This window comes from Canis lupus, chromosome 26, assembly GCF_048164855.1.
Source record: "Canis lupus baileyi chromosome 26, mCanLup2.hap1, whole genome shotgun sequence".
NCBI lineage: Eukaryota > Metazoa > Chordata > Mammalia > Carnivora > Canidae > Canis > Canis lupus.
The window spans coordinates 43,348,684-43,375,699 of NC_132863.1; the positions used below are offsets into that span (position 1 = coordinate 43,348,684).

General features: G+C 46.9%; 1 protein-coding gene across 2 annotated transcripts in view; it reads right to left on the reverse strand.

The window, feature by feature from the left end:
• The window catches only part of CBLN4 (cerebellin 4 precursor), a 61,459-nt gene extending 40,319 nt beyond the window's left edge, over nucleotides 1-21,140 (reverse strand). The window contains exons 1-3 of one of the 2 annotated variants that reach the window (XM_072801475.1): nucleotides 20,034-21,140; nucleotides 16,911-17,027; nucleotides 15,119-15,254 (exon numbers count right to left, since the gene is read on the reverse strand). In XM_072801475.1, coding sequence (XP_072657576.1) covers nucleotides 15,119-15,254; nucleotides 16,911-17,027; nucleotides 20,034-20,324 — 544 coding nt within the window. In that variant the 5' untranslated portion in view covers nucleotides 20,325-21,140. Of the gene's footprint in view, nucleotides 1-13,923; nucleotides 15,255-16,910; nucleotides 17,028-20,033 lie in introns of those variants that run through there. The other variant, XM_072801477.1, reaches the window with a different exon arrangement.
• Nucleotides 21,141-27,016: the final 5,876 nt, after the last annotated feature.

Here is a 27,016-nt window from a genome sequence, read left to right on the forward strand (position 1 = left end):
CCCCATGAAATGAGTCATTTGAAACTATATACCAGGCCTATACCACCTTCCTGAAATTCTAAGAAACCCTAAACAAACAAGATGGATCATCTCTGGGTTATCATTCTATAAATGCCTTACGCACAACCTTATTTTTCTGGATTTTATTTAAGCTGATAGTCCTTATTAAGCTGCACAACCTTATTTTTCTGGATTTTATTTAAGCTGCTAGTCCTTATTAAGCTGCACAACCTTATTTTTCTGGATTTTATTTAAGCTGCTAGCTTCACACTGCATCCGTGACAATGGCCACTGCCCCCGCCACCAGATTGACCACCATAGGTGAGCCCTCACCTCCAAATGTCCCACCAGCCTGGGTCACTCCTCTGCTTCCTACAAATAAGTGGAGGCCTTCATCCTTCGATAGATCTGCATGACTAAGGTTTTGAGCAGCCATGTCTTGTGGGAAAACCCTGCTCTGGAAATTCATTTATCAATCACCACAGTGATCAGCTCCAAAACAGTCATACAAAGCCAGTCCCTAAATATTTCAATTTCTAATAATAAGAGAGAAGCTCTGCCCAAGCTCTTCAGAAGCCACCATGTGGATACAGAAATGCAGCATTTAGACCCTTCCTTCCAGGAAGGATTTGCTTCAGGGGACACAGAGGCAACAGACTTCCATTGTCAACCCCTTGGGTCCTGCCTTGGCTGCAGAAAGAGGCCTGGCCATACGGCCCAGTGCAGGACTCTGATGGGCAGTATTTGCTCCAATGCTCCTCCCTGTATACCCGAAGCTTTGTTGGCCTGCTCTTAAGTTTGACTTCTCCTTCTGCTCATCCCTTCTTCCTCTCCCTTCTTTTCCATGTGTTGATCTCTCCTGAGGATCTTCTGCACCCTACTCTGTTCTCAGCCTCCACTTCCTGAGAACCCCAGCTGTGGCATCACCGTTAGAGACCCAGCTGAAAACCTGACTCCTCAGGATAGTGTGTAAACATGCCCAGTGTCGTGTCTCCTTCCATGTCTGTTTCCACATGTATGGTTCTGTCTCTATTTTCTGGCCTTCCTTTGTCTTCCTCAAGATGGCGAACTCCACCAGAGCAGAAACTATCTCCTCTCATTCCTTGTACTCAAAATGTGGTCTGAGGGCATCAGAGTCAGTTAGCAGATTTTATCATAACATGGAGTCTCAGCCTCTCCTCTAGACTGACAGGGTAGGAGATGAACTGCTGAGAAGACCACAACGAAGGTGAGAAGCACTGTTTTATTCATGGCCACGTGTCCACAGCTACTTGAGCATATGGGAAGTGTGAAGACCTAGCCCTGCTGTCTGAGTTTACCTTAGTGTGGGATGAGAAAGCTTGAGGAAGGGAAGAGAGCCTTGGGTTCTGACCCTATTGGTTAGGAAGTGGGACTCTATTGGTTAGGAAGTGGGAATCTTTCATTTTGGAGAAAAGGCACAACACTCAAAGGATGAAAATGACAGAATCACCCAGTTTCCAGAGGAGTAGTCCTGGAGCAGTTTCTCATTCAACTGCAACTTTCTTGCCCCCACACCTAAGCGGAGCATTTCTACCATCGGACGGGCCTATCCACATTCCCCTGTCCCCCTCTCCAGGCCCTTTAAACATCAGTTATGTAAATAAGTGAATAAATAAACTTAAGAAGATTCAAACTAGAGTTGGCCAAATGGGCAATTGTGTGAGGCATGACCATGTGGTCTCTGAGCCAGGTCACATGAAGGATAATTTAGGCATTATCCCTTAAATACATCATAGAAACAGAGATGCGTAGGGAGCCTCAGGTCAGCCTTCAAAAAGGGATTTTAATGAACTGGCTGTACTTCATCATTTTGATAATCACAGAAATTAGAGGAGGAAATGAGAGGCTTGGCAGGTCATCCAGCCCATCACCTGCCTGTACTGAACGCATCTCTAGTGTATATTTTGTACAGTTTTATGGCACCACTAGTTGAAATGTTTTTCATGTCTAGAGAAAACTGAGGGTCAGTTCACACTTGCTCCTTTGCTTTTCTCTCCTGCAAAGGTCATAGTCCGAATTCTGTTCTGCTCATTTGCAAACTGTTTCTTGCAAGCAGAAAGTGTTATTATGAAGTAAAATGTCATTTTTTATTTTATTTAAACAATGCTTCATTGAGATAGTCGAGGGCATGCAACAGCAACAACAAAATATGAATCTCGAACAATTACACATCAGGTGTTTATTTGTGGCTCACACTACATGCCCAACACATATCAGCAGAGGGACTGTGTTTATTATGACTGAGGTCCTGGACTCATAAAGATGGTTCAACATGTTCCTCCATAGTCACCAGAAGAAAGAGATGGAGACAAAGCAAACTATACACAGGTTTTGAAAGCGTCATCATGAGGATACACATCACTTCTCCTCTCATTTCATTGGCATATCACTTAGCCATATGCTTATCATATGACCGATTCGTGTGCCAGGAAGGGAGAAGAACCAGAAATATTTTGTGGGCAGCAAGAATGATCACCACAAGGAAGAAATCTACTGCAAAGATTAAATGGCCAACAATCTTAAAAGCTACCTGATGATTAGAACAGGACCCCAGGAAAGTAGACAGATACCTTTAGCATGTTGTCAATCGGTGGATAACTACTGACTACCAACTATGTCAAGATGTGCAATGGCAAAAGCAACAGTCACTCAATGATGGTAGTTACATTCAAAAGAGGGATACAGGCAAAAGAGAAAAGTCCACAAATAAACCATATAACAAAAGTGTTACAAAGCATATATACAAGATAAGTTGTAGGCGAATGTATGCAATGCATCACTGATGCCCAAGCAGGGTGCAAAATGCATCCACATGAATGGGTGACCTGCCTGGAGATGTTGAAAGCCCAAGTGGATGAGGAGAGAATTCACACAGGGGAAGCGACCCTGTGCTAGGTGTGGAGTGCAGGTGAGGTGAGGAAGGATTCCTCATGGGTGTGAGGAGGTGAGGCAGATGTTGGATCCTAAATGAGGTAAGGAGAGCATCCATGCAGGACAGGGAATGGTAGAACACAGAGATTGGTTACATATGAGGGATGGATCTGCAAGTACATAAAGAACCATCTAAGCCTGGTTTTTCACTTTCAGAGAAGTGAGGTTTAACTGTGGAAACTCAAACTTCAAAATGAAAATGAAACCTGTGCTGTTAGACTGGAATTGGAGATTATCAGGAAAAACTCAGCTTTGACAGATAAATGAATGGATGGTTGATGAATATAGAGACAGATTTGTGTTTGTGTGTGTTTATATAATTATTCCCTAGCATGTCCACTGTGAATATGTAGGAGCAGAAGCACCAGCAGTGAGCACACCTCATTTCCAGATCTTGGCTTCTAAGTACCAATACCCACTAAAAGGAGCCAGAGCCTTGGAGGAAGGGCTGTTTCCTTTGCTTTGGAAGAGAAAGTACAAGAATCTGGAACATCTTTTTGTGCAAGAATGTGCTCAAAGAATGATAGACACAGATTTTTTTTTTAATCTGAAACCAAATTGAAGGAGCTTCCTCTGACCAAACTGAGGACAATGTGAGCATTTAAGCAAATAATGAAAGTAATGGATTACAACTCAATGAATAAAGTAGGAAGCCAGGAGTTCATATAAGTATAGACTGAGAGTTCGGTGATAAATGGGATGTTTACAAGGTCTCAAGGCTCCTCTCCATCAAATCTCTCTTAATTCCAAAGGGGAAAAGAGTGACTACAATGGACAAGCCTGGTAGATGCCACCATAATCTGACTATCAGAAGGAACTTTATCAATAATGAGACAAAGTTAAATTGCATGCTACCTGCTAGCATGCAGGGTGGTGTCACTTCTGCAATAACCCTGGTGAAGATGTGTAACCTGAATCCAGTCATGAGGAGTCATCAGACAAACCCCAAATATAGGACATGCAACAAAACTATGCATTGGCCCATTGACCTCAAAAGTGGGCAGGTTGTAGGGGCAACTGGTAACTCGGGTGGTTAAGCATCCATAAGCTCAGCTCAGGTCTTGATCTCAGGATCCTGAGTTCAAGCCCTGGGTGGGGTGTGGAGCCTACCTTAAAAAAAAAAAAAAAAGTGGTGGATCCCTGGGTTGCCCAGTGGTTTAGCGCCACCTTCAGCCTGGGGCATGATCCTGGGGTCCCAGGATCGAGTCCCGCATCAGGCTCCCTGCAGGGAGCCTGCTTCTCCGCCTCTCTCTATCTCATGAATAAATAAATAGAATATTAAAAAAAAAAAGTGGGCAGGTCACAAGAGTCAGCTACATCCAGATATCCTGGAGTAACAGCATCTGAAGAGACACGGCAGCAGAGTGCAATACAGGGTTTTGGCCTGGAAACTTCTGCTATAAAGGACATCATTGAGACAACTGGTAAAACTTGGACAGACTCTGAGGATGGTAGTAATGCATCAATATTAATGCCCTGATTTTTATGGTTATATAGTAGCCACATTGAAGAATTTCCTTATTTGTAAGAAATACATACTGAAGTATTTAGAAGTGAGGGAAACACACCCTCGAATGACCCAGGAGAAAAAAAAAAAAAAGAATTCAGTACTGTATGTCCAGCTTTTGTAAGTCTTTATTGCTTCAATATTACAAAAAAAAAAAAAGAATTTCAACATTATACTAAAAAGAAATTAATGACATATTAAGAGAACAAGAAAGTTACAGAGCTGAAATGGTAGGGCCCCAATTTTGGGGTCTGATCTTCATCAGCCCTGGGTGGTAAGACTGGGTCTAGAAATATTGTTTCTCGGAATCACCTGCAATTCCCTGCCATGAGCAGGGGCTCCCTTTGTGACGAACAAGTGCTGCAGGAGTTGCTGGGCTTGGTTGTCCTCAGTGCTTGTCTGGGTTCTCCCAGCCCCTGGATTCCTCAGCCACGGCCTCGCACAGCACACGGCGGCACACAGGCAGCAGTAGTAGGACAGTCACCCCAGGAGGGAGCAGGACTCTGCTCATCCAGAGGTTTGCCTGGTGCCCGCAAGGTGTCTCCAGAACCCCCCAGGAGGAGCCCCCAAACACTGAGCTCACCATGAGGAGAAGTCTGCTGAACTACCAGCACCCGTCACTGGCAGCCCAGGGTGACCATCCTGGCTCTCGGCCCAGCAATTTAAGGCTCATACTTACTCAACAAGAGTTCCCAGTGCATAGGAAGCCAAGAGGTTGGGGCGCTCTCGGGGCCTCCCTTCAGCCTGTTCCCCGGGGCTGGAGGTGGGGAACCACTAACAAGCTATCCCTCTCTTGCACCTGCTCGCCCCCAGGGGCTCGGGGAGAAGGACACCTTGCTGCTGTCCCCAGGCTGCAGCACCACCCCGGCACTCTGTCGCCCACATTTCACAACTCCATCGGCACCGAGGCAAGTTTGTGATGAGTCCGGCCTATAGTTTGGAGACCTTTTTATGATTTTTAAGTAAAAAGATGGGTTCAAGTCTCCTTTGGGGCCACAGGATGGCAATGTTTGAAATTCACTCTGGAGCATCTCCGAAATCTAACTGGAGGACCTGGAAAACAGGACGGATCTGTAGGCTCCAACCCCACCCCGACCCACGGACCCCAGTAAGTCGGAGAGGCCCGTGGAGTCAGCAGAGAGACCTACCTAGAATGAGCTTTCTGATTTTATCCCACACGTGCAGCATCATCGCCTGCAGCTTTTTAAGCAAATGTGCATCAATCGGATCATGCAGAAAACATGAGGGAAAAATAAACAGCCATAAAAACCATTGAGAGCCGACTCTTTAGGTCGGGAATTTCAAAAGCAGCTTCACACTCTGAGACTCCTCCGGGTGGTGTAAACTTGGCTGCATCGAAAAGACTGAGTAAGGATTTGTTGGACTTGTTGGACGTTCCACATCACAGTATCAAGAACAACTTTCACATTAGCGTGGCGCTTCATGGTTTGTAAAACCCCAGGATGTATTTTCATTTAACTACTCAAAAGGTAGTACAGAAACGACTGGCATCAGAATCCCCTATGGTGTTGGTTTAAAAAAAAAAATGCAGATTTCCAGGGCGCCACCCCAGGCTTACTGAATCAGACCTTTAGAGGATGAGGGAAGACCCTACAAGATTTTTTTTAAAGTAAATCATTAAATGTATTTAATGTGTAAAAGTGTTTAATGATTTTTTCCCCTCTGAATCCGTATCTATTTTTTTTATTTTTTATTTTATTTATTTATTTTTTTTTTTTTTACTGAAGTTCCATTTGCCAACATATAGTATAACACCCAGTGCTTATCCATCAAGCCTTCCAGGGGGGTCTTATGGCTCAGCTCAAAAACAACTGAAAGGCTTTCTAACCCTCTTATGTAAGCAAGGCAGATAGGACTGGTCGCTTGCCCAAGGTTACTGCACCCCCCTTTCCAAGGACCTGCAAAGCCACAGGAAGAAGAATTCCCTGTGAACATGCTGGAGGCAGGTCCCAGAGAACGTCCCTAGCACTCGCCAGTTTTATCAGCAACAGAAGAAACAGAAGACCAACCACTTATCAAGGGAGGTAAAGAAGCAGATTCCCTCTAACCCAGCATGAGCCAGATTCTTCTAGAAGTTATGTTCCCCTGGAATCACGAGTGAAAGCCCTTTTTTTTTTTTTTTAAGATTTATTTATTTATTTGAGAGAGAGAGAGAGAGAGAGAACACACAAGCAGGGGGAGGGAAAAAGGGAGAGGGAGATGCAGGCTCCCTGTGGGGAGCCCAACATGGGGCTCCATCCCAGGACCCCAGGATCATGACCTGAGCCAAAGGCAGATGCCCAACCACGGAGCCGCCCAGGGGCCCCGAGGGAAAGCCTTTTAGTTGCACCGCAGGAACAGTGTGTGAGAGGAGAGCTCTCCACAGTGACTAACATTTCATCATTTCTGGTCTGTGAGCTCAGACTCCAGCAGTTAAGAAGCGATGCTTCCAAGAACGAAGCACAGTGGTGAGTCCCAAAGCCCAGAAGGGGGTCAGAAGTCAGAGAGATGGGTGCACAGACGTGCACCACCCGTACTCCCAACCTAGCTCCCCGGGCTGGGCACGTGCCAGTGCTGGGAGAGTATTTGAACAAGGTGAACACACTTCTCTTTCCCTCCTACACCGTTCAAGCAGGTAGCTCGCTGTTTACTCAGCTCCTCAAGAGAAATAGGTGGCAGGAAACCGACTGTAAAGGCATTGGTCCATAATCTACCTGCCCCTCTGACCAAGTAGGTCTCTCCCCACCCACAATCCATAGGGCTCCAAACTATTGCCCAAATCCATGGTCAATGCAAGAAAAACAGAAATTTTTTGGCCAATTAGTCTAAATCTGGAGGCAGGTCTTAAAGGCAGAAAGAAAACTGAGTTATAGAAGATTTTTGAAGATTTTTGTTTCCCTTGCAAACCTAAATTTATGGGTTCATATTTAACCTGCTACACTTTCAAGGAAGCGGCGTTTATTGGCTCATAAGAGGGAGGCTGGCTCTCATGGAGAGAGCCCCCTTCACCTTCCAGCTCTAAGTGTCACGAGGGACTTGCCGTGGACTGCGTCGGACCAGAGACCTGAGCTCCTAACTGACTAGGTAAGCCTGGATGGGTACCGCGTCATCCAACACAGACGCAGTGGTCTACAGGCCTGACGTCCTGACTTCTCATAACCACCGACATTCTGCAGAAATAAGGTCTAATGGGCAGCATTTAGGAAAGCAAGCCGCTTCTCTCCAGGCTACCACTAGCCTCTGAGGTACTTCCGTGCAAATTCAGAAAAGGGCCTTCTCCCTAAAGATACTTTCATTGGTCAGAAGACCATGGCCATATGCTTATTTTGTTAGAACAGGACAGTCTACTACCTTGAAAACCATAGTAACGCAAAAGCAGTTCTATGATGTCTAGAAGTGGCACACACCTGAGATAGTGCAGTGTACAACCCCTACACCCCTGTATCATTCTCCATTTTAAGCAAGGCTTAAATGGCTCTGAAAAGAAATTATGGTGAAAGCAGTGAAAAGGCCCCAGATCAGGCTGTTGTTTCAAAACACACATCGTTAGCATTTATGGAAACTAACATCGCACTCTGCTTTCCAGATTGCAGAAATTCCACCCGTGAAAGTGCAGAAGCATTTGCAAAGAGGTCTGGAACTTGTAGGAAAGATCAAAGAGCAGATCTGAGTTCACAGTACATGGGGCGCCCAGTAGGTCACAATAAGTGTGCAATTAATCGTTTAGTCAGGAAAAAAAAATGGGAGCATCCACACTCCAAGAGAAGGTTCTTGCCTTATTTCCTTCCTAACGGACTGGGTCTCAAACGTTCAGAAAGTCACGGATGACTTTGTGATTCTTGCCAACTTCAACTCCTGACATTGCGCCAATCTCTGGCAGTAAAGGAGGACTGGATGTTTTTTTCCTTTAATCTTTAACTACCAAGCCAAGTCAAAGAAAAGAAAATCTTGCAAAATAGGACTTTTTTTTTAAGTGGCTTTTGGGCTCCATCGTTCCCTTTACAGATACTTATAAAATATTGTCTTATCTTTTTGTGAGAGGGGAAAAGGGGTGACGTCTTCTCTCCCTGGGGACCAGCCCCAGGTGCCTCTGGTGCTGCTCTTAAATCTCGAAGCCTCCGTTCCGAGCAGCTGTCCTCGGGCAGAGAGCTGGACGTGGCTTCCTTCCAAGCTCAGAAACAGCTTCCTTGAATTACTGAAATGTGGGGCGTTCCTCTCCCTGGAGAGAAGTTACCAGACTCCTTCGGCAGCATTTCTCCTTCCAATCAGGCTAGCCAAGAGACGGAAGGGCAAAATCTAGCAGAGCCTCTGAGCCCCGGTTCACAGTGTCGCCCTAATGAAGAGCCGCAGAAATCCGCGCTGGCGAGCCAGCATCCTTTTACCTGCCCAGGTACCTGACCTCAGCACTCGGAGAGAAAAGGAGGAAGAAAACAAAACTTGAACACAAAGCAGAATCAGTTTTATTCCCTCTCAGTCAGCTCTCCTTCGTGTCCGTATCAATGAAATTTTACCATTTTTCCTACTTTTTTGGCTGAATTTGTGTTTAACCTTGTGCATCGGGTGCTTCTAATGCTAGTAGTTGCTCTATTTTTGACACGGGTGGGGGGGAGGAGGGCATGACGCTTTTTCCACTGCGGTGTTAAAAATGCTAACACTCCAAGTAAAAGCCAAGCTATTTTAGAAGGAACACTCATGACTGCTTATTTCTAAGTAGCTAAGGAACTTGGAAGGAAAGCAGCCCCACGCGACTCGCAAAGGCGGTTGGATCCACTTGTGTAAACGCAGGAAGGGATCGAGGCCCTGAGCGCATCCCAAGCGCAGGCTCGTGCAGACTGGCCGGCGGCCTCGGTCCAGCAGGATCACGGGTCAGAACAGTGGGCTTCGGGTGGCCCTTGCTGTGTTTCTCGGGGCCTAGAGAGGTTTTCTGACCTAAGCATCCGGGGAGGGAGCGTTTGGCACGTTCCCTGTCCCAGGTGCAGGGCATCAGCGCAAATTCCCGTGCACTGATGCCCTAACCACTGGGTACAGTCCTGTCCCCTGTCCTGGGCCAGCCATCTCCAGACCCACCAGAACTTGCTTCCAGCTTAGTGACCTTCAGCCGTGCTGCATGCACAGAGCCCCGGGTTCCCCGAAATGGGCCCGGCCCTGCTCCCACTTTTCCACGTCCCTTCCCTCTGGAACACTCTGAAAGCCACTGGGTGGAAAGGTCTTTTTAAGCCACATCATAACGTGAAAATAGCCTCTCGGCCTGCATTAACGTCCCTGCGTTTGCTTCCTCCTACGGTTTGTATCTTGACATCGAAGCTGACACATGACTGGCGACATAAATGAATAATAACCAACAGCAGCTTCTCTCCACCCCCACACTGTGAGCACAGAGCAGTTCTTGGCGAGTCCCTTAACTTCTCCAGGAACAGCCAGACCGAAGGCCTCTAGGGTTTCCTGGAAAGTCAGAGGGTCAACATTTCTGTTCTCAAGGTAACCAGGGGGAAATAAAGGCTTCTTAGCTCCGCACAATGTGTTTCTCATTGTACATATCACCAATTGGTCCTAAAAATGGTTAAGAAAGACTTCTGCCCTTGGATGAATCTTAAATGTACCAAATGACCTACTAGAAGCTGCTGTCGTCATTGGTTCTTCTAAGCACATGCTCTCTTTCTCTGTCTCTCTCTCTCTCACACACACACACACACACACACACACACCCTTTACTCAATGGGGCAGTATCTTCTGAAGCCAAACACCACCTGTGCTTAGAGGCACTGCAGTCCCTGGAGAAGGATCACCTCAATTACAAAGAAAAAAACTCGATGTACCTACACCTTTATTTCAGAACAAAGGCTGGCAAAATGAGGAATGTCGCCAAGGGTTTTCTCTCTTCACCAGACAGCCACTTTCTGTGGGGGACTTACCTTCATTTTCATGCAAGTGTCTCCCACCTCTTGCTCCAGGTAAAGTCTTCCTGGAGTCCTTCCTCTGCACAAACTGACAGCGTTCCTTGGAGCCTTTTTTCCGGCACAAAATTAAAGTCCCATATTCACCGGCCTGAGAGCTTTGGGCGAATTGCCTTCAGCCAGCTGCCTTATAAATAGGGAGGCTAACAGGAGCATTTGTACTTGTGGGTCACTGCAAAGAAATGCCCTGCCCCTGGATGGATTGAGCTTAAAAGAATCACTGGGGACTTTGTTAAATTGCAGCCGCCTGAAGCCCAGTGCACGGGAGTCTGATGCTGTTGGTCTTGGGTTTTACTTAAAGACAGGGCTTCTTAAACTCTCCTGTGCCTAAAATCCATGGGGCAGGGCAAAAAGACCTTTTTAAAAATGCAGATTAACCATGCAGTAGGTCGAGGGTGGGTCTAAACCCTACCTGGGGTTTCTAACAAGCCCCCAGGTGATGTGGACGCTACTGGTCAGCCCACACTTTGAGTAACAAGCTTTTAACAAACAGCACAGACTGTCTCATCATTCAGCGTGTGGTACCCAGGCCAGGACCATCAGCATCCTCTGGGAGCATTTTGGAAAGGTGAGTTTCAGATCCCACCCCAGACCTACTATATTGGAATCCACATTTTTGTCAAGATTCTTATGCACATTAGTTTGAGGAGCGGACATAAAAGAACTTCGGGATCAAATTCACAAAAGTGTTGTTTTCTGTAGAAAGGTCAGCAGGGCGGGGTGGGGGAGGGTGGGGATGGTGGAGGGGGGCACCCTTTTATGCAATGCACAAAATAATTGCATTTTTTTTTATTCTAAAGCATTTGAAACCCATATTAAAGGCAAATCTGCAAAAGAGGGGACAGAGTAACCTATTTGGAAACCAACTTCTCAAGTCCCACCCTCTCGCTACCAAAGGGAACCACCTAACAAGAATTCCATTGTAGCTCCACTACTCTGAACGTGAACCACTATCATAAGCTGTCACCTTCCTCTGCTCATCGCTTCTCTGTGGTCATTAGGTCAGTCAGCCTGGGGACCTTACTATAACCAGTGGATTACCATTGTTCTGGGGGTAGGTGGTTTAAATAGTAAAGGGGGACTGATAAAAACCTAGTACCCTCAGCCAGAAGGTGAGCTGGAACCACACATGTAGAGCTCTGTGGCTCCTGGCAGAGATTCTAACTGTGTCTGATGTTTAGGCAGGTCTGGAAAGGTCAGATGTCACCACTAGTATAAACTCGGCACTTTAATAAAGCGTGTGACACGTTAGGAGAATTTCATCAATGTTAGCCGAAGATATTTATTTCAGGATTTAAAGCAGGCATTTGCTAAAAAGTAGAGGCCAAAAGAAGACATGCAGCTATAGATCTCCAGAAACCAAAAAGAAAGGGACTTAATTTTAAAAACAGACTTAATTTTAAAAAAATTTTTTTTTAATTGGATAATATTCTAAAAGAATCTGGGGTCACGGGAAGCACCTCAAAAGCAGTTGGAAGCTGGGAGATCCTACGCACAAGCTCTTCATTTCCTTCAGTTTTGTTTTTCTGGGGATTCTGTGAGGGGAAAATGCTTGCTACGGACAATTGCTTGCATTTGTCGATCAATAGATTAAGGAACAGTCAAAGGAGATAGAGAACATCTAGGAAGGGATGGTTCTGGCATTGATGAATGTGGACAGGGCCAATGCAGATACTCTGTGGAATTAGCATTTTTGTGGATCGAGCAATTTCTGAACACTATTTCCAAGTCATAGAATACACAGGGAGCATCTGGCTCCATTTCTGGAAGCACTTCTGATACCACAGCCTCCTGCTCTTCAACCTGTCCCACTCAAATTCCATTTTTGACCCTTTGTCTTGCCAGTCTTAACATCCTCCTTCTGCCCTACTTGCTTCCTTGCTGTGTTAGGGCTTCAGGTGTTGGCAATAACAGTCAACCCTTAGCCAAGCTTCCTTACAGAGTACCGGGCACGTCACGCGTCTTACTGACTTCTCACGACAATTTCTTGTTTACAGATGAAATAACTAAAGCTCAGAGAGGTGAGGAAACCTGCCCGAGGTCACGGAGGGTAAGTGAAGGTTCCATCCTAGGTCTGTCCCAAATCCACACTCCCCTGACTAAATCATTCTGTCCCTTCTGTTCCCTCACTGCGACCTTACCTTTCCAGCCACTGTGTCTGTGTAGCTCCTCCTTCCTAGACCCAGTTCGAGATAAGAACCTGAGGCTTTCATCTGACCTCATTAATGAGATGTCTCACCTCTCCCCTGGCATTCCTCCCTGTTGCAGGTCCCACATTTCATAACCACAGCTTAAGTGCCTTTTCATATTGAATTTTTCTGCGAGGTTTTGAATAAATTTTGCCTTCCAAAATACATACACTGGAGCTCAGGAAAGACAGTAGAGCCCTTGGCCAGCATTCTTTTATATTCAGAAAGATTAAGAAAAATAAGGGCAAGCCCCAAAGGATGGCCACAAGCATGTTTATATAAAACACTTCTACACTGGTCTGTTTTGTTAAGCACCCCACTTTCTCCGTCCCATCATAGGTGCCTAGTAATGATTCCAATACCTTTGAGCCATTTTTTTTGCCAAAACAATGACTAATAGTATGTTTGTTCACGTATAATCCGGTCTGCAGCAAGGTGTAGACACAAACCCTGAATACAGAGAGCCAGCGGGAAGGTATATTTGCAGAGGATGCCACTCATATTTAGATGAAAGTCCCCTGTGCAATACTGTTTCCTCACATTACACAATCACAAAGGAGGAAAGTTTCTGACTGAAAGACAGCTGGAGGATAACTTGCCAAGCAAAACATTGAGGATCCAATGCCAACCTCTCCAGATAATTCTTCTCAGGGCAGGAGGAGAGTCTTCCCGTGATGAATGAATATTTTGACTTGGTGATTAATCACAATCACGCTGGAAGACCTGCCTACATGTCTCCTCCTACAGGGTCATCTAACACCTTCCTTGCTGCCACCAGCTACAGAAGGGGCTCCCAAAAATGGCAACAGACCAGAAATTGACAACAGACCAGAAAACTGAGCCAAAGCTCCAGATGAGACATTTATAATAATAGTTCCTCCCCAAAAGAAAACTGTGATCTTCTATTTGTCTTTTAGTGTTGTGAAGGTGACAGAACATCCCCCCCACCCACCCACCCAAGTCTTCACATTGAAAATAGTGGTCTCCACACTCCTCACTCATTCACTGAGCACCCCCATGAGATCTTAGCAATTTTTTTCAACTGAACTACCCAAGAGTAAGTCCCTTCTGGAAGAAGAGTCTACAAAGTCCATCGGTTCTCTTTTGGCAGGCTGACAGCTCCTGGATTTGAACATATTAGACACAGAGAAAACTTCCTACGCCAATTCTGAGGACTTTCCCCCCAGATTCAGAAAGCTTTTCTTAAACTCCAGGAAACAGAAATGAGAAGGGGGAAGGAAGGAAGGTTTGGTGAAAAAAAAGAGGAAATAAACCGCATAGAATACATATTTCCCAAACCGAAAGGACAAAAGAATTCAGCTAACATATATTAACCTTTATTCTATGACAGAGACATAAATAATTTTATGAATTCATATGACCTGTACAAAAGACAAAATAAGATATTGCACTAAGTTTAGATATGGGATATTTGGATTTAATATTAGCTAAACAGATAAATATATACACTTTAAAGAATTAAGGCAAAACCAGATGATACTTTAAAACACAACAGAGGGCTTGAAAAATAGGTATAATTAAAAACAAGGGCATCCCATCTCCTGTTAATAAAGTGGTCATGTCTAAGGGAAAAAAATCCCTTAGGTTTTTAATAAAGTGGTTATTCTCAATCATGTTAATTCAAGCTGAGCAAGAAAGTATAGGATTTCCCACGAAGGAGGGTGGTTTAGTGGAGGTTTGGGGGCTGAGCACTTAGAACTCAGGTTAGCAACCCTTTCCTTGTCAGATTTATGATCTATTCTTCCTATTAGAAAATATAATTTGGAAAATATGACTCTTTCACATATATAATTAAAATACAACTATGAAGCATTCTTGTTTGTTAAGGGAAGTCATGTTGGTGATCTCGTAGGGTAAATTTGCGGGTGAGCCATTCATTACCCTATTTGCAGAGAAGACACAAAGCCAGTCACTGAAAAACAATCCCCAGTTACCGTAAGAGAACAAAACAAACTTATTCCAAAGGAATAAAAACGAGTAGAATCAATATATCAACACAGCACACAGTTCTTTGGCAGTATCGCACTAACCGTTGATTGAAGTCAGAACTTGAGAGTTTTCTAATTCTTAGACCCGGTTGCCAGTCTTTTAAAAAACAAATAAATAAAATTCCACATCTGCAATGAATTCAGTGATTCCAGGAAATTAAATTCAGAATAAACTTTGCGGACAGCTTTTAACTGTTACACTTGAGCACAGGTACATGGTATGTCTGCCGTGAGTCCCCGTCCACGTATACTGAAACGCACACACACACAAAAATAATCTGTGAGACTGTGTATTGGTTCGGACAGGCTAGAATCCTTAAAGAGAATCCATATTCACCATGAGGAACCGATAAGAGACATCAATCCGATGATGAGAAAATGATCTTCCAATAGCTCAGGGGTAGGCCACCCCTCCCCTGGATCAACATCATGGAGGAATCGAATCCTATAGAGGAAACACCAGAAAGCCAGAGAACGTGGAATATTGCCAGCCTCCAACCAAGTTACCTTTCTCCAGTTTTAGGTAAACTTTATCCTCCTTATCCAGGTAGAGTAGCACGCCATTAGTGGCAGCTTCACGAGTAACATCTTTGTCCCCGGCAAAGGCAGATATTACTGGCTTCCCATTTAACATCAGGTTAACCTATGAGGGAAAAAAAAAATCACTGAAAACATCTACCAAGGCTAAAGGATCATGTCCAAGATGACAGACCTGGTAAGATATCTCACGCTCGGCAAATTCATCCCAATTGTGGTAGCTGCACTTAGTAGGTCCACTGACCACTGCAGTGGCTATACTTGGTAGGTCCAATGGATTGATTTCTTTTTTTTTTTATTAGAATAAGGTTGTTTAGTTTGGTTTCTTTTTTAATTTCTCCCATAGAAATGTCCTGAAATGCCTACAAAAGAATGCCCGTGGAGGACAACCTAGCCTTGCGAAAATTGGCCTCCTTTCAACACATAAATAAAGTTTGCTGTTTTATTTACTTCTCACATTCGATAGCAATCTTCTGGTAATGAAGCAAGCCGAGGTTCCCCATATATTAGTAAAAAGCAGCCCAGTGCCCTGAGGAACCTGGATACAGCAAGACTCTACCAATATCTTTTTCAGGTTACTAGTCAGCTGCAGCAAGCATAGTGCTGAACATCATTGGGAATTATGGAATGTGTGTGGAGGCGGGGAGGGGTGTTGTGATTTCTTTTTTTGTTTTCCCTGTTAACGTATATTAAAAATAATAATCACCACTACTAGTGAAGACTTTGATGACGGGTAATTAGCAAAGAACCAATCATTAATACATTCAAAATTATTAACAAAAACTCAAAATGTATCCACTTTTCTCCTGACCACAATGTTGACTATACTGTGTTAAACATTACACAAATTTCTAAATACTGGGGCCTGGGAAAAGCTGGGACAGCTTTTACATGCTAGTAAATTTCTTTACTAGATATTCATTCCTTTTATGTTAAAAAAAAAAGAACTGGATAAATTAAATCTGAGGATGATCAATTTATCCATTTGCTAGGAGCTGTAAAAGTGGCAGGATGGTTTGTAATCCCCCATTCACGTGGCCATAATATACAACACGGACACTGAGCATAAGATAAAAAGAATGCTAGAGATCCATACACATGCTTCAGTGTAAATGGGTGTTAGCATATTTGAATATTATAGGAACTTGCCTTTGAGTGGAAGGTCAAGCCTATTACCTGAGAAAGCACAACACAAAATACGTTGCTAACAGTGTGACTGAAATCTCTAAGAATTCACCAGCATCAGAGTAACTGAGGATAAACTAAAGCATACACAGAGAAACACCCTTTCATAAAAAGTGTATTTCTTTCACAGATTTGTTTTTAACGGTTAACTGATGCTCATAATTTTTAACTATGATAGCAAATTTGTTTTATTTAACACGTACTTGCAAAGTTCTGCTAGTCTGGTAAGTTTCTTCCTTACAAGTTCAAATAATTTTTGCAAGTGCATTAAATGAGATCAAGATCTTATGAAGGGATTTGTGCCACTGAGTATTTACTTAGCCGTGTTTTTTAAATGGTTGGTTGTTATTAAGGTAATACATACAGCTGTTTATTTTTCTATATGTTTCTTGTCATAGGCTTTAATGGATGTAATAAAGAAGAAAATTGGAAATTAAGTGTTTTAAAACTAAACTGTAAAGATGGCTGTTTATTTTTATAATGAAAACACATCTTTGGATAAACACTTAAATACATAACCCACTGCCAATAAACACTGCCGTTTGGGGGTAGAGAGGAAGCAGGTCAAAACACATACCTGGATTGTTTGGCTCTGGTAGACTTTAATTACATGAAAGCTGAAACTGTAAATGCCTTTTCTTGGTGCTACAAAGACAGACTCCAGGGTGAAAAAATTGCCCACGTTTACTAGGATCTACAAATAAAAATAATAAATAACAGTAAGTGATTACAATATTCTCTTCTGTAAGTAAAAGAAGTTTCCTTCCTTCCTCCTCTCCCTCCATCTGTCTCTTTCTCTCTCTCTCTTTCTTTCTTTCTCTCTCTTTATTTCTTTCACAAGTAGCTTAAGAAACCATAGAGAGTAAAACATTGAGTTCTACTCTTTTCCTCTTTAGTGACTTGGAAACTAGATTTGTGGAATGGAAGGTTTTTCTATCTTTTAAGTGGTATAGGAAAAAAAATAAAGTAACTACTTTGTATTCATGCTTCAATTTCCAGCAAGGCCTGATGGCTCTGGAAACATCTAGGTAACATGGGAGGGCTTATAAATATTAGCTTTTTCTGGAGAGTCAGATAAAAGGCATCTGCCCTGTATTTATATTCCCATCCTCTACGAGCCTTTGCAATGTCCAGAGATGACGTTTCCAAGACAGCCAATCGGCATCCGTGGGCTCTCTGCAGTCATTCCTGGACACATCACACAGAGGCCTGGGCACCCCCTCCACCCTGTGACATAATCCATGACACTGAATAGTGCACAGAGTGATCTGAATACCTGGCCCTCCCCTGAGCCTCCGCCAAGCTTCTCCTAAGATCCATGGCCACTTTTTTCATTCCTCGGCCGTCTAGGCCTTAATTATAATATTTTGGCCGTGACTCAGCCTTTGCAGGTTGCCAAAAAGTGAAGCACAAAATAAGGACAGACTATGGAATCAGTTGCCTTCTTGTGTTCCTGCCAATGTTATCCATTATCCTCTTATCAATCACCCGCTCTTTATTTAAACTTCAAGGGTCAACAATGAAAAGTAGAAGAAGGCGCTGTTTCCTAAGAAAGCAACAATGCATTCTGTATTCCAAGATGTGCAGCCTGTTTCTACTGGTTATGAAATTAACTCTGAATTTCAATAAGGGACCTCTTAAACCCAATTTGCAAATGTCACGTAAGTCCCTCCCTAGGAGAAGGAGAGTGGGAATGTTTGGGGGTGGGAAGTTGTAAGATAACTGGGGTTTATTTCATGTCTCTCCAAGAAATAAATCTGTAACTGGCATTCAAAAAAAATCGGATGTCTCTATAAGGATACATTTCCACTGTATCGATGGCAATCTGCCACTCTCTCTTCTAAATGCTACATTCGTGCCAGTACTAAGCCTTTTGCATAATTCCCTAAAAACATACTATCACCTCTGAGCAATGCACCAGAATATAGTAACGGGTCGAGTAGATGTATCAGGTTCAACCCTCGACTTAAAATAGACGTATGTGTATGATTTTATTCTGAGATTTCACTTTCTTCCAAATAATCCTCAGATTTCTTTCTCTGACCTGATGATCAATGATCCTTCAACAACCAATCACTAACTATGCAATAATCCCCAGCAGAGATGTTACAAAGATCTTTTTCAAGCACATTGAAAATAATTTCAGGTACTTAGCGGGGGCTTCCCGAATCAGATACAAGTAGCACAATTCATTAGCAATAATGGAAATGTCTGATTAGTGTTGACTACACACAAGGCTGGATGTTGACTCTACATTGTAATTAGAGCATCCAGGCACAGAGAGATTTATAAAACTAAATGTGTCATCTGGTCTCTAAGATGCGTGGCTCCCCAAACAGAAGAACAAATCCTCTCCTCTTCTAATTGACGGAAAGGTCATGGAAAAGAATGCATTGTACACTGCAATGTCCAAAAGGGTCCAACATTTAATTAATGCATTAAAACACAAACCAGGGGTGGTGCTAGACTTTATTTCCATCAAGATGGAAAATACTGCACCAAAACCCCAAAAGGGGCTGCTTAATTCTTTAAAAATTATAGCTTTCAGATAGTAAGCCCCAGAGAAGCATTCTCTGTCTGGCCAGCCGGGGAGCGCATTACTTAGGAACAATTAAGTAAGGAATGGAAATGTCACCTCATCCCTTCGCTGCCACACGCTGCAGTACCACTTAACCTGTGTTCCTACACATGTGGCTTCACATACAACGGTGAACTACACAAGTGACTTTGGAATTTAAAAGACTCTGGGTGCTGTGAGGGCTGAAATTACAACCCCGGAGTCGGGTTTCCAGGTTTGAAGACTCCTTGCTAAAGCTAAGCGGATACCCCTGGGGCTTCACATCAACCAAACCCCAGAGCTCCAGGTGGCTATAAAGAAGCCACAGATTGCATCAGGTCCTCCCCACCCCCTACCCGCAGCCCCAAAATCAGTCTTTCCCCGGTAATTTGCAATTCTCTGAAAGGACCCGAGCAGGGGGCCAGGAGCCACTGGCTCCCCAGCGCTTCCCAACGGGAGCTCCTCGCAGCTGCCCGTCCTCTCCCTCCACAACTTTTGTGCAAGTACCACAGAAAGGCTTTCGGCTGCACCGTGTGTGGGGATCCTGGCGGCAGACAGGTGGGCGAGACCTGACCCAGCCTCCGCTGCCCACCCTCTGCGGCCACCTGCCACAGCTCTGCACGGAACGGGGACCCCCAAAGCTCTCTGTCTGGGGAGAAGCTCCTCCACCTGGAGGAAACAGATCATTTATCCCGAGACCGCGAGGGTACCGTGGGAAGTGCCTTCAGAGGGGGCCTCGGGTGGGGTTGGGGGGGCAACTCTGGCCAACAGGCCGGCGAGGTCCAGGGACCAGACTCCCGACAGCTCCTGTGGACCTGTTGCTGTGAAACTCGTCCCGAGCTCTTGTGGCCGGCTCTGCGCTCCCAGCGCCCCAGCAGCCTCCTCCGGAGGCCAGGAGGGAATGCAAGGGGGGCGGGGGGGGGGACAGAAGTTTCTGACCCAGATGCATTTGGGAAGGCGAGTGCCCAAATGATACCCCCGCTTAGCCTGACCAACTTAGCCTGGGCGGGCAGCCTGGGTCTGGGCGGCCGGGAGGTCATCCCCCTACCCGCGCGCGCACACACACCACCACCACCACCACCACCACCACCACCACCACCATCCATGCACACACCCGGTGCCCTGCATCCCTCAGGGGCTGACCTGGTCGAAGTAAATGATGCGCGTCTTGTTGCTCATCTCGGACGGCTCGTGGTTGGTGCTCCGCACCGCCGAGAAGGCGACCTTGGAGTTGGCCGCCCGGACCGAGATGCCCAGAGGGGAGGAAGACGAGCCCTTGGAGTCCGTGGCCGGGTTCGAGTCGCACACCACCAGACACTTGCCCTCCAGCACGATGGGCTCCGTGTCGTTCTGCGCCCAGACGGGCAGCGCGGGCAGGGTGAGGGCCAGCAGCACGGCCGGCACCACGGACAGCGCCCGGGCCCCGGAGCCCATGGTGAGCCGCGTGGGCAGCCGCCGCGGGGCTGGCGCTTCTGCTCGGCCGCCCGCCTCCTCCCCCCCCGGGGCCCGGCGCTCGGCAGCGGCCCGCGGCCAGAAGGACGGCGCTGCGGGAGCGGCGGCGCGCGCGCTTCCCCCGATGCTGTGGTCTGAAGTCAGTCTCGCTCGCGCTCCCTCGCTGGCTCTGTTACCTTTGTCCTTTACTTAAGGAGCTCATGCAGAACCCCCTACCCCACCCCGTCCGCCCCAGAATCAGCCCTGCCCGGGGCCCCTGCAGCCACCCCTGTTCCTGGACATCTAAGAGTCCCCAACCCCTCGCGTTCACACCTCCAGGAGGAAGGTGGGGACCGATTCTCACCCCCAAACCCAAGCACCCGCAGGTGGACGGCGGAGCAGGGAAAACAAAGGAGACTCCAAAGGAAAGCCTCGGGAGTGGCGGGCGGGTGGGTGCCGAGCGGTGCGGATGTCGGTCCCGCGCGCGTCGCGTCGGGCTTGCGGCAGGGACGGATCCGGGAGGCAGAAGGGGGCTCCCGGGCTGAGGAGGACGCGGCGCTGTGCTCTAGCGACTCCCGCTTTCAGAGATGCGCCTCCCGGGCGTGGGCAGGGGGCAGCGGCCAGCCGGGTCCCGGGCGCGGAGAGCCCCAGTCGCGGGATCCGAGCCAGCGCGCAGGGCGGCTGGGCCGCCGGGTCCTCTCCCGCCGCCGCCGCGCGCCCCGAGTCCCTGCGCACAACTTTGTCCCCGCGCAGCCGGGAGGGCGCCAGGCGGGCACACGCGCGCTATTTATAGGGGCGCGGCGTCCGGCCGCCTCGGCCTCGGCCTCGGGCTCGGGCTCGGCCCGCTGGCTCCCGGGAAAGGGGGAGAAGGAGGCGAGCGAGCGAGCCCCGCGAGCGGAGCCAGCGGGCGCCCGCGGCTGCTGTCTGCCGGGGTCCGAGCGCCCCTCCCCGGCCCGGGGAGCGCGCGGCGCGGAGAGTGTGCGCCGGGAGAGACGCGCGCACAGCCCCGCGCACAGCCCCGCGCACAGCCCCGCGCCCGCCCGGCTCCGCGCCTGCTCGCCCCTCCTCGGGCTGGGCGGGCGGAGGGGCCGCGGCTCTCCTCGCCCCTCCCCGGCGCGGGACTCGGCCGCCCGGCGCCCCCCGAGCCGAGCGCGGGGCCGTGGAGCCCGGGCGGGGGTGGGGGGGCGCGCTGCCCGGGACCTGGGGGGTCCCGAGCCGGCCCCGAGGAGCCCCGGGGAGCCCCGGCGCCTGGCGAGCTGGGGAGCCTCGGGCCGGACCTGACGCCTTCCGCGCGGGGCCCCTGAGCCTCGGAGGCTGCGGGGGCGCGCGCCTTCCCAGCCCGACCGCGACTGCGCCCCGAGCCAGGCCAGAGAAAGAGTGAGGCAGAGTTAGCACGGCGAGAAGAAGTCCTCGGAAACCATAGCCCTAAAAAAAAAGAAGAAGAAAAAGCAAGCAAGCCAACTCCACTGCTGAGAACACAGCGCCTTTCTCCCCCGCGGTGCGCCACCCTCCCCTCCGGGCCCCCCCACTGCCATCCTGGCCTCTGATTGGCAAGATTTAGCTTCCTCCGGGAGGGAAGGGCTTGGCTGCGTGAACCTGGCCAAGTCCCTTATCCTATCCGTGAGGTCAGGGCTCCACTATGTAAGGTGCTGTTCTGTGATGCTTTGGGGTCAGGTCGCTCCCTTCCCAAATTCCTTTTAGACTCCCAGCTGACAAAGGACGGGCACCGCATCTTGCATCAAAACAGCCTCCCCATCAGCCATTCTTTTTTTTTTAATTTTTATTTATTTATGATAGTCACAGAGAGAGAGAGAGAGAGAGAGAGGCAGAGACATAGGCAGAGGGAGAAGCAGGCTCCATGCACCAGGAGCCCGACGTGGGATTCGATCCCGGGTCTCCAGGATCGCGCCCTGGGCCAAAGGCAGGCGCTAAACCGCTGCGCCACCCAGGGATCCCCCCCATCAGCCATTCTTGACTAATCATTCATCAAAGGGATGTCTGGTGAACAATGTCCCCCACATAGACGGCTCCCCCTCATTCCTTCCTCCTTAACATGGATCCAAGCCTCTCCCCCCTACAGAAGCCAGACCTGCATCTCCAGCCTCTTCCCCTCAGAAGGTCCGTCAGGAAGGCTGAATGTTGAGCCATAAGCACCACACACGGCACTTCCAGTTGTTATAATTGGGAATACTTCCACTGCTTGGTATTTCCCTGGCTCCCGCTTCCCTATTATCCTGCAACTAAAAAGTCGATGCCTGGAGCCAGTGGGGCCCCCAGATGCTGCTGCCACTGGGGCCAGTATCAGTTCTGACTGGCAGGTGCTCCTGCTGTGTGCTCTTTGTCATCATGTTGAATGTCACCAATCTAAGCTACAACCCAAAAGGCCTTTTGAAGACGGCCACCATTTCCCCCAAGCACTGATGTCACACCCTGAGTAACTCTGTTGGTGACTGAATTGGTAAATACCCCATAAGCTATCTTCCCCACCAACCCCAATCTGCTCTCTGCATCTTTTCCTTCTCTGGGAATCTTCCCTCCTGCAAGAACTCAGATTTAAAGTAACCTTTGCCCCCCCTTCCTCTTCTCCTCACCAAAGTATTTATGCCACAGCCCCCAAATCTAGCAGACAGACCAGATTAAGGACTCAATAATCGATTATGGAATGACTGGATGCTTCCAGGTAGAGCAGAATTACCCTTCATCTACCTAATAGTATTAAGCTGGTATATAAATGAATCTCTTTCAGTAAAATTCAAATTCTAAGCCTCCTAGGTAACCAGAGATGAAAATCTTGGTTTTTCTATAAAAGAGGCTCCCTATTCAGGATGCTGTGAAGAGGAGGAACACTGCATTTCCTGTTGACTCTTCCTAAGAGAAGTGATCTGGGGTTGTGAATCATAGGGTCTTGTCTCTTTTGCCACCACAGCTGATTGAACAGGGGTAGCCTGTGGGTTTCAGGGCTGTCAAGCCATGTGACACCAGAAACCCATGACTTGTACCTCCTGACTGAGCAGATGAATTGGGGCCTGACAGATTTTCTCTCTTTGGGATCTGAATGAGATATTGAGATGGCTTCCAGTAAGCACTGTGTCCTTTAGAGGAGAGGTCTGTAGTCTCCTGAACGGGCTATGGAAGGGCCACATGCTGGAAGAAACATGGTGGAAGGAACAGAAGGCCTGACCATATTTACAGATAGAAGCCAGTTCTGGATATTGCACACTTCTGAGACATGGAGGGTGTGGGGGAGTGAACAGTGAATGTCCAGTCCTGATTCCCACTCACGAGAAGCCCAGCAACCCTTCCATCTAACTTTAGGTTCCTCGAGAACCACCTGTGTCCTTGCAATAAAACCCATTTCGCTTGAGCTCATTTCATTAGCCTACTCTTGTTCCTCACTATCCCAAATCCTCACTAGAACAACATCCCAGAAATCATATCACAGCCGGCCATGCGTCTCCTGCCAAAAGACATTAACGAGCCCAATCCCCTGCCTATGGGAAATGTTGTCCTAACATTTGGGGAAAGGAAGCATCACCTGCTCCTCACCCTCGCCTCCAGTCCCACATCCCCAAGAGAAAAGAAGCAGAATCGAGTCCAAGTCCAGCAAGAGCACAGATCTTTTTCTTTCTTTTCCTTTTTTTTTTTTCAGTTGGAAACAGACTATTAGAAAACCTAGTTGTGTTTCAAATATTTCCCCGTTCTGAGATTTCCAGATTGTACTTGATGCCTGGAAATTTTGTTCCTAGACTCTTAATGATTTCATTTCTCTGCAGTTGGGCTCAACTCGAGGTACATTGGTAAATTACATTAGAATCGGAACTGGTCTTGCATAGGAAAGACTACTCCTGAGGTCAGTAAATTCCATGACTGATTGTCTAATCATCCCCTAGAGAAACCAAGTTCCAAGCCAGCCCAAGACAGTAAGGACCATGAGCGATTTTCTGTTTTGGAAGAAAATGTCTCACAGAAGGCAAAAGCAGACCCAGGGTCTTCACCTGGAAGGACCTCATCTGAAAAATAACCCCATGGTTGAATGCAAGAAGACTCTGTGCATCATGTAGCACCCCCAGCACCCCCAGCTCAGTCACCCCACAGGTGGAAAATCTAGAGAAAGAGAGAGAGAAAGAGAGAGAGAGAGAGCAGTGGGAGAGACTCACATCATCATCAGACTAAGGTCCACTGGGACATTTAGCTACCCTTGGCTCCCTACAGTGATAGGTATCAGCCCAAGCACGATTCGTCAAGGGAGACTAAGTAGCTTGAGGATAAAAAGGCTCTGTGAATAACCTATACGATGTGAATCCTGAAAGTTGCAGAGCAGTGTTGAGTCAATCCTCAGGACTCCCTCTGGAGACAGCCAGACTACTGACTTGCTTTGTATGAAGAGGGTGTTCTGGGGGAAAGTAGATGAGTGGTTTAAAATCATTTCTAATTGACTTTACAATTTGAAAATGGTTTAAGACACTTCATCTCTGCAGTCCCCTCCAATCACCACACTGGACAAGGTCTGAGGTTAACGTGGCGGCAAGCAGGCAGGCTTCTGGGTTGCAGTCACAGACAGATTCCAATGCCTCTCCTCAGCCTTCCCATAATACCCTGTGCTGGTGCCATTCATTATGTTTTTCACAATTTTCTGAGTTGTTGATTTATTTGTCCTGTTTTCCATGCATGAGCAACTCCTTGGGAGCCCAGGATTTAGCAGAGAGCCAGTAAGTGGGGATGGGGGAGGAGTTTACTGAAAAAGTAACTTATCATTGCCCTTATTTCTCAGAGAGGAAATAATCTATCATTTACTCTCTCTGCTACAGGTATGATAGGGAAAGTAAAATTCTTTCTAAAATTTTGAGGGGCTCAAAATGTTCAGTCCACCCGTAGTTACTAAGAATGGAAAGCCAATGAAGCACAAAGGGGGTTTATTGGAAGGACCCTCACAGAGTCCAAGGGCAGAACTGAGCTTTGGGAATGGAATGAAGCCTTGTAGATAGCCCAAAACATTGCCTGCCTGCCCCCCTCTCTCTCTGGTTTGTCTCTCTCCCTCCCCTCTCCTTCTCTCTCTATCCCGTCCCTCTCCATCTCTCTATTCCTATCTTTCTCTCCCTCTCCTTGACACAACTGTGTTATTCCTTTTGTTCACTGCAATCTAGCTTCCTCTGAAGCCTACATGATGGACAATGGCAACTAATAACTCCCAACTTTACACACAGCAGATCCATCCACCCAGAGGACACCCCAGAAACCCAGGGAAGACTCACTGCCCCATCTGATGTCAAACGCCCATCCCCTTGGCCAGAGAAGCAGAACTGGACAGCACACAACTGACTCCCAGCAAGCAGGTGTGCTGCAGGAGCAGGGTCACGGGGAGAGGACCAGCCTTACAGGAGTGGTGCAAGTAGTATGTAGTGGCATGGAAAAGAAAAGATACGCATTCTGTACTGTGCGATCCCACACTGATGGTCTCTAAGTCCGTACAGATACAGATATGCTTGAATAAGCAGAGGGGGAAATATGAAAAGCTGGGCAGCAAACTGTTGGCTTTCAAGAAACGGACAGGAGGAAAGAAAGTCCCTTATTAACTTGGCTCAGATGTCTACTACTGGAATGGCCACAGCAAACATATAGGATAGGGGGGTTTGCATTTAAAATATATTTTTAAATTTTTTTAAACTTAATTCAAGTTTGGAGAGAAAAGGAGCTAACATGCTTTCTCATATGCGGGATTGGCTGAACAGCAATTTTCTTTATTTTGTTATATTGATCCAACTCTAAGAAATCATTCACTCAACGTCTAGAAAAATGTTCAATAAGCCTCACAGTATACATTTAAGAAAAATAATTACATTGCAACTAATAAAGAAACCTCTGATCACATTTTAGATTCAACTTGGCTCTTTATATAACACGTAGGGGAAGCCCTAGCTCGGCACACAATATGTGCCTGGTCACTGTTAGTCTCCGCTGCACACATAAGGAGGGTCTGAATATAGAGTCCAAATCAATGGGTCCTATTTATAAGAATCTGCCGAGAGGCTTACCATCAATGCAGACTCTCTGTTGCTACTCTGAAATGATGGTTTTTGCCCATGAATTGGGAATATGTTTATGTACTAGCACCCGGGTGACCGTGAAGCAGATGGTACTTTGACTTTGTAGAAGCTGCTGGTGGGGTGCCTCCACTAAGGGTCCATCTGCAGTCCGGCTGATTAGCCTTTTGGTTGAAAACAGGGTATTTAGAATTATCTTCATCTCCTACTAGTTTGATGTCCATGGGGAAAGTTAGAAACCTTCCTTTAGGCAGGAAAAATGCAATCATAAAAATAACATTCAGTTCCTAGCTCCCTGTGGGGGACTGAACAGGGAAATGTATGGAGGGCACCCAGCATAGTATCCGGAACACAAGAGGTGCTTAATTAAAGGAAACGATTATTACCATTAATTTATAGAATCTATTAATGATTAACTGTGAGTGGTGTATTGCGCACCCTGGACCAAGGCCCATCAACTGTTGGCGAGCATTGGCCACATGATGGGTTTGCCCAACTCTGGGCTCAAGCTTTTAAGTGACACTAAGGCACCAGGCAGGCTTGTGAGTCCCCTACAAGGGACAAAGAGCTCGATTTTCTTTTTCTTTCTTTCTTCCTCATTCTCTTAAGCATTGGGTCTCATCACTCAGAGTATCTAAAAGAAGCATTTAACAC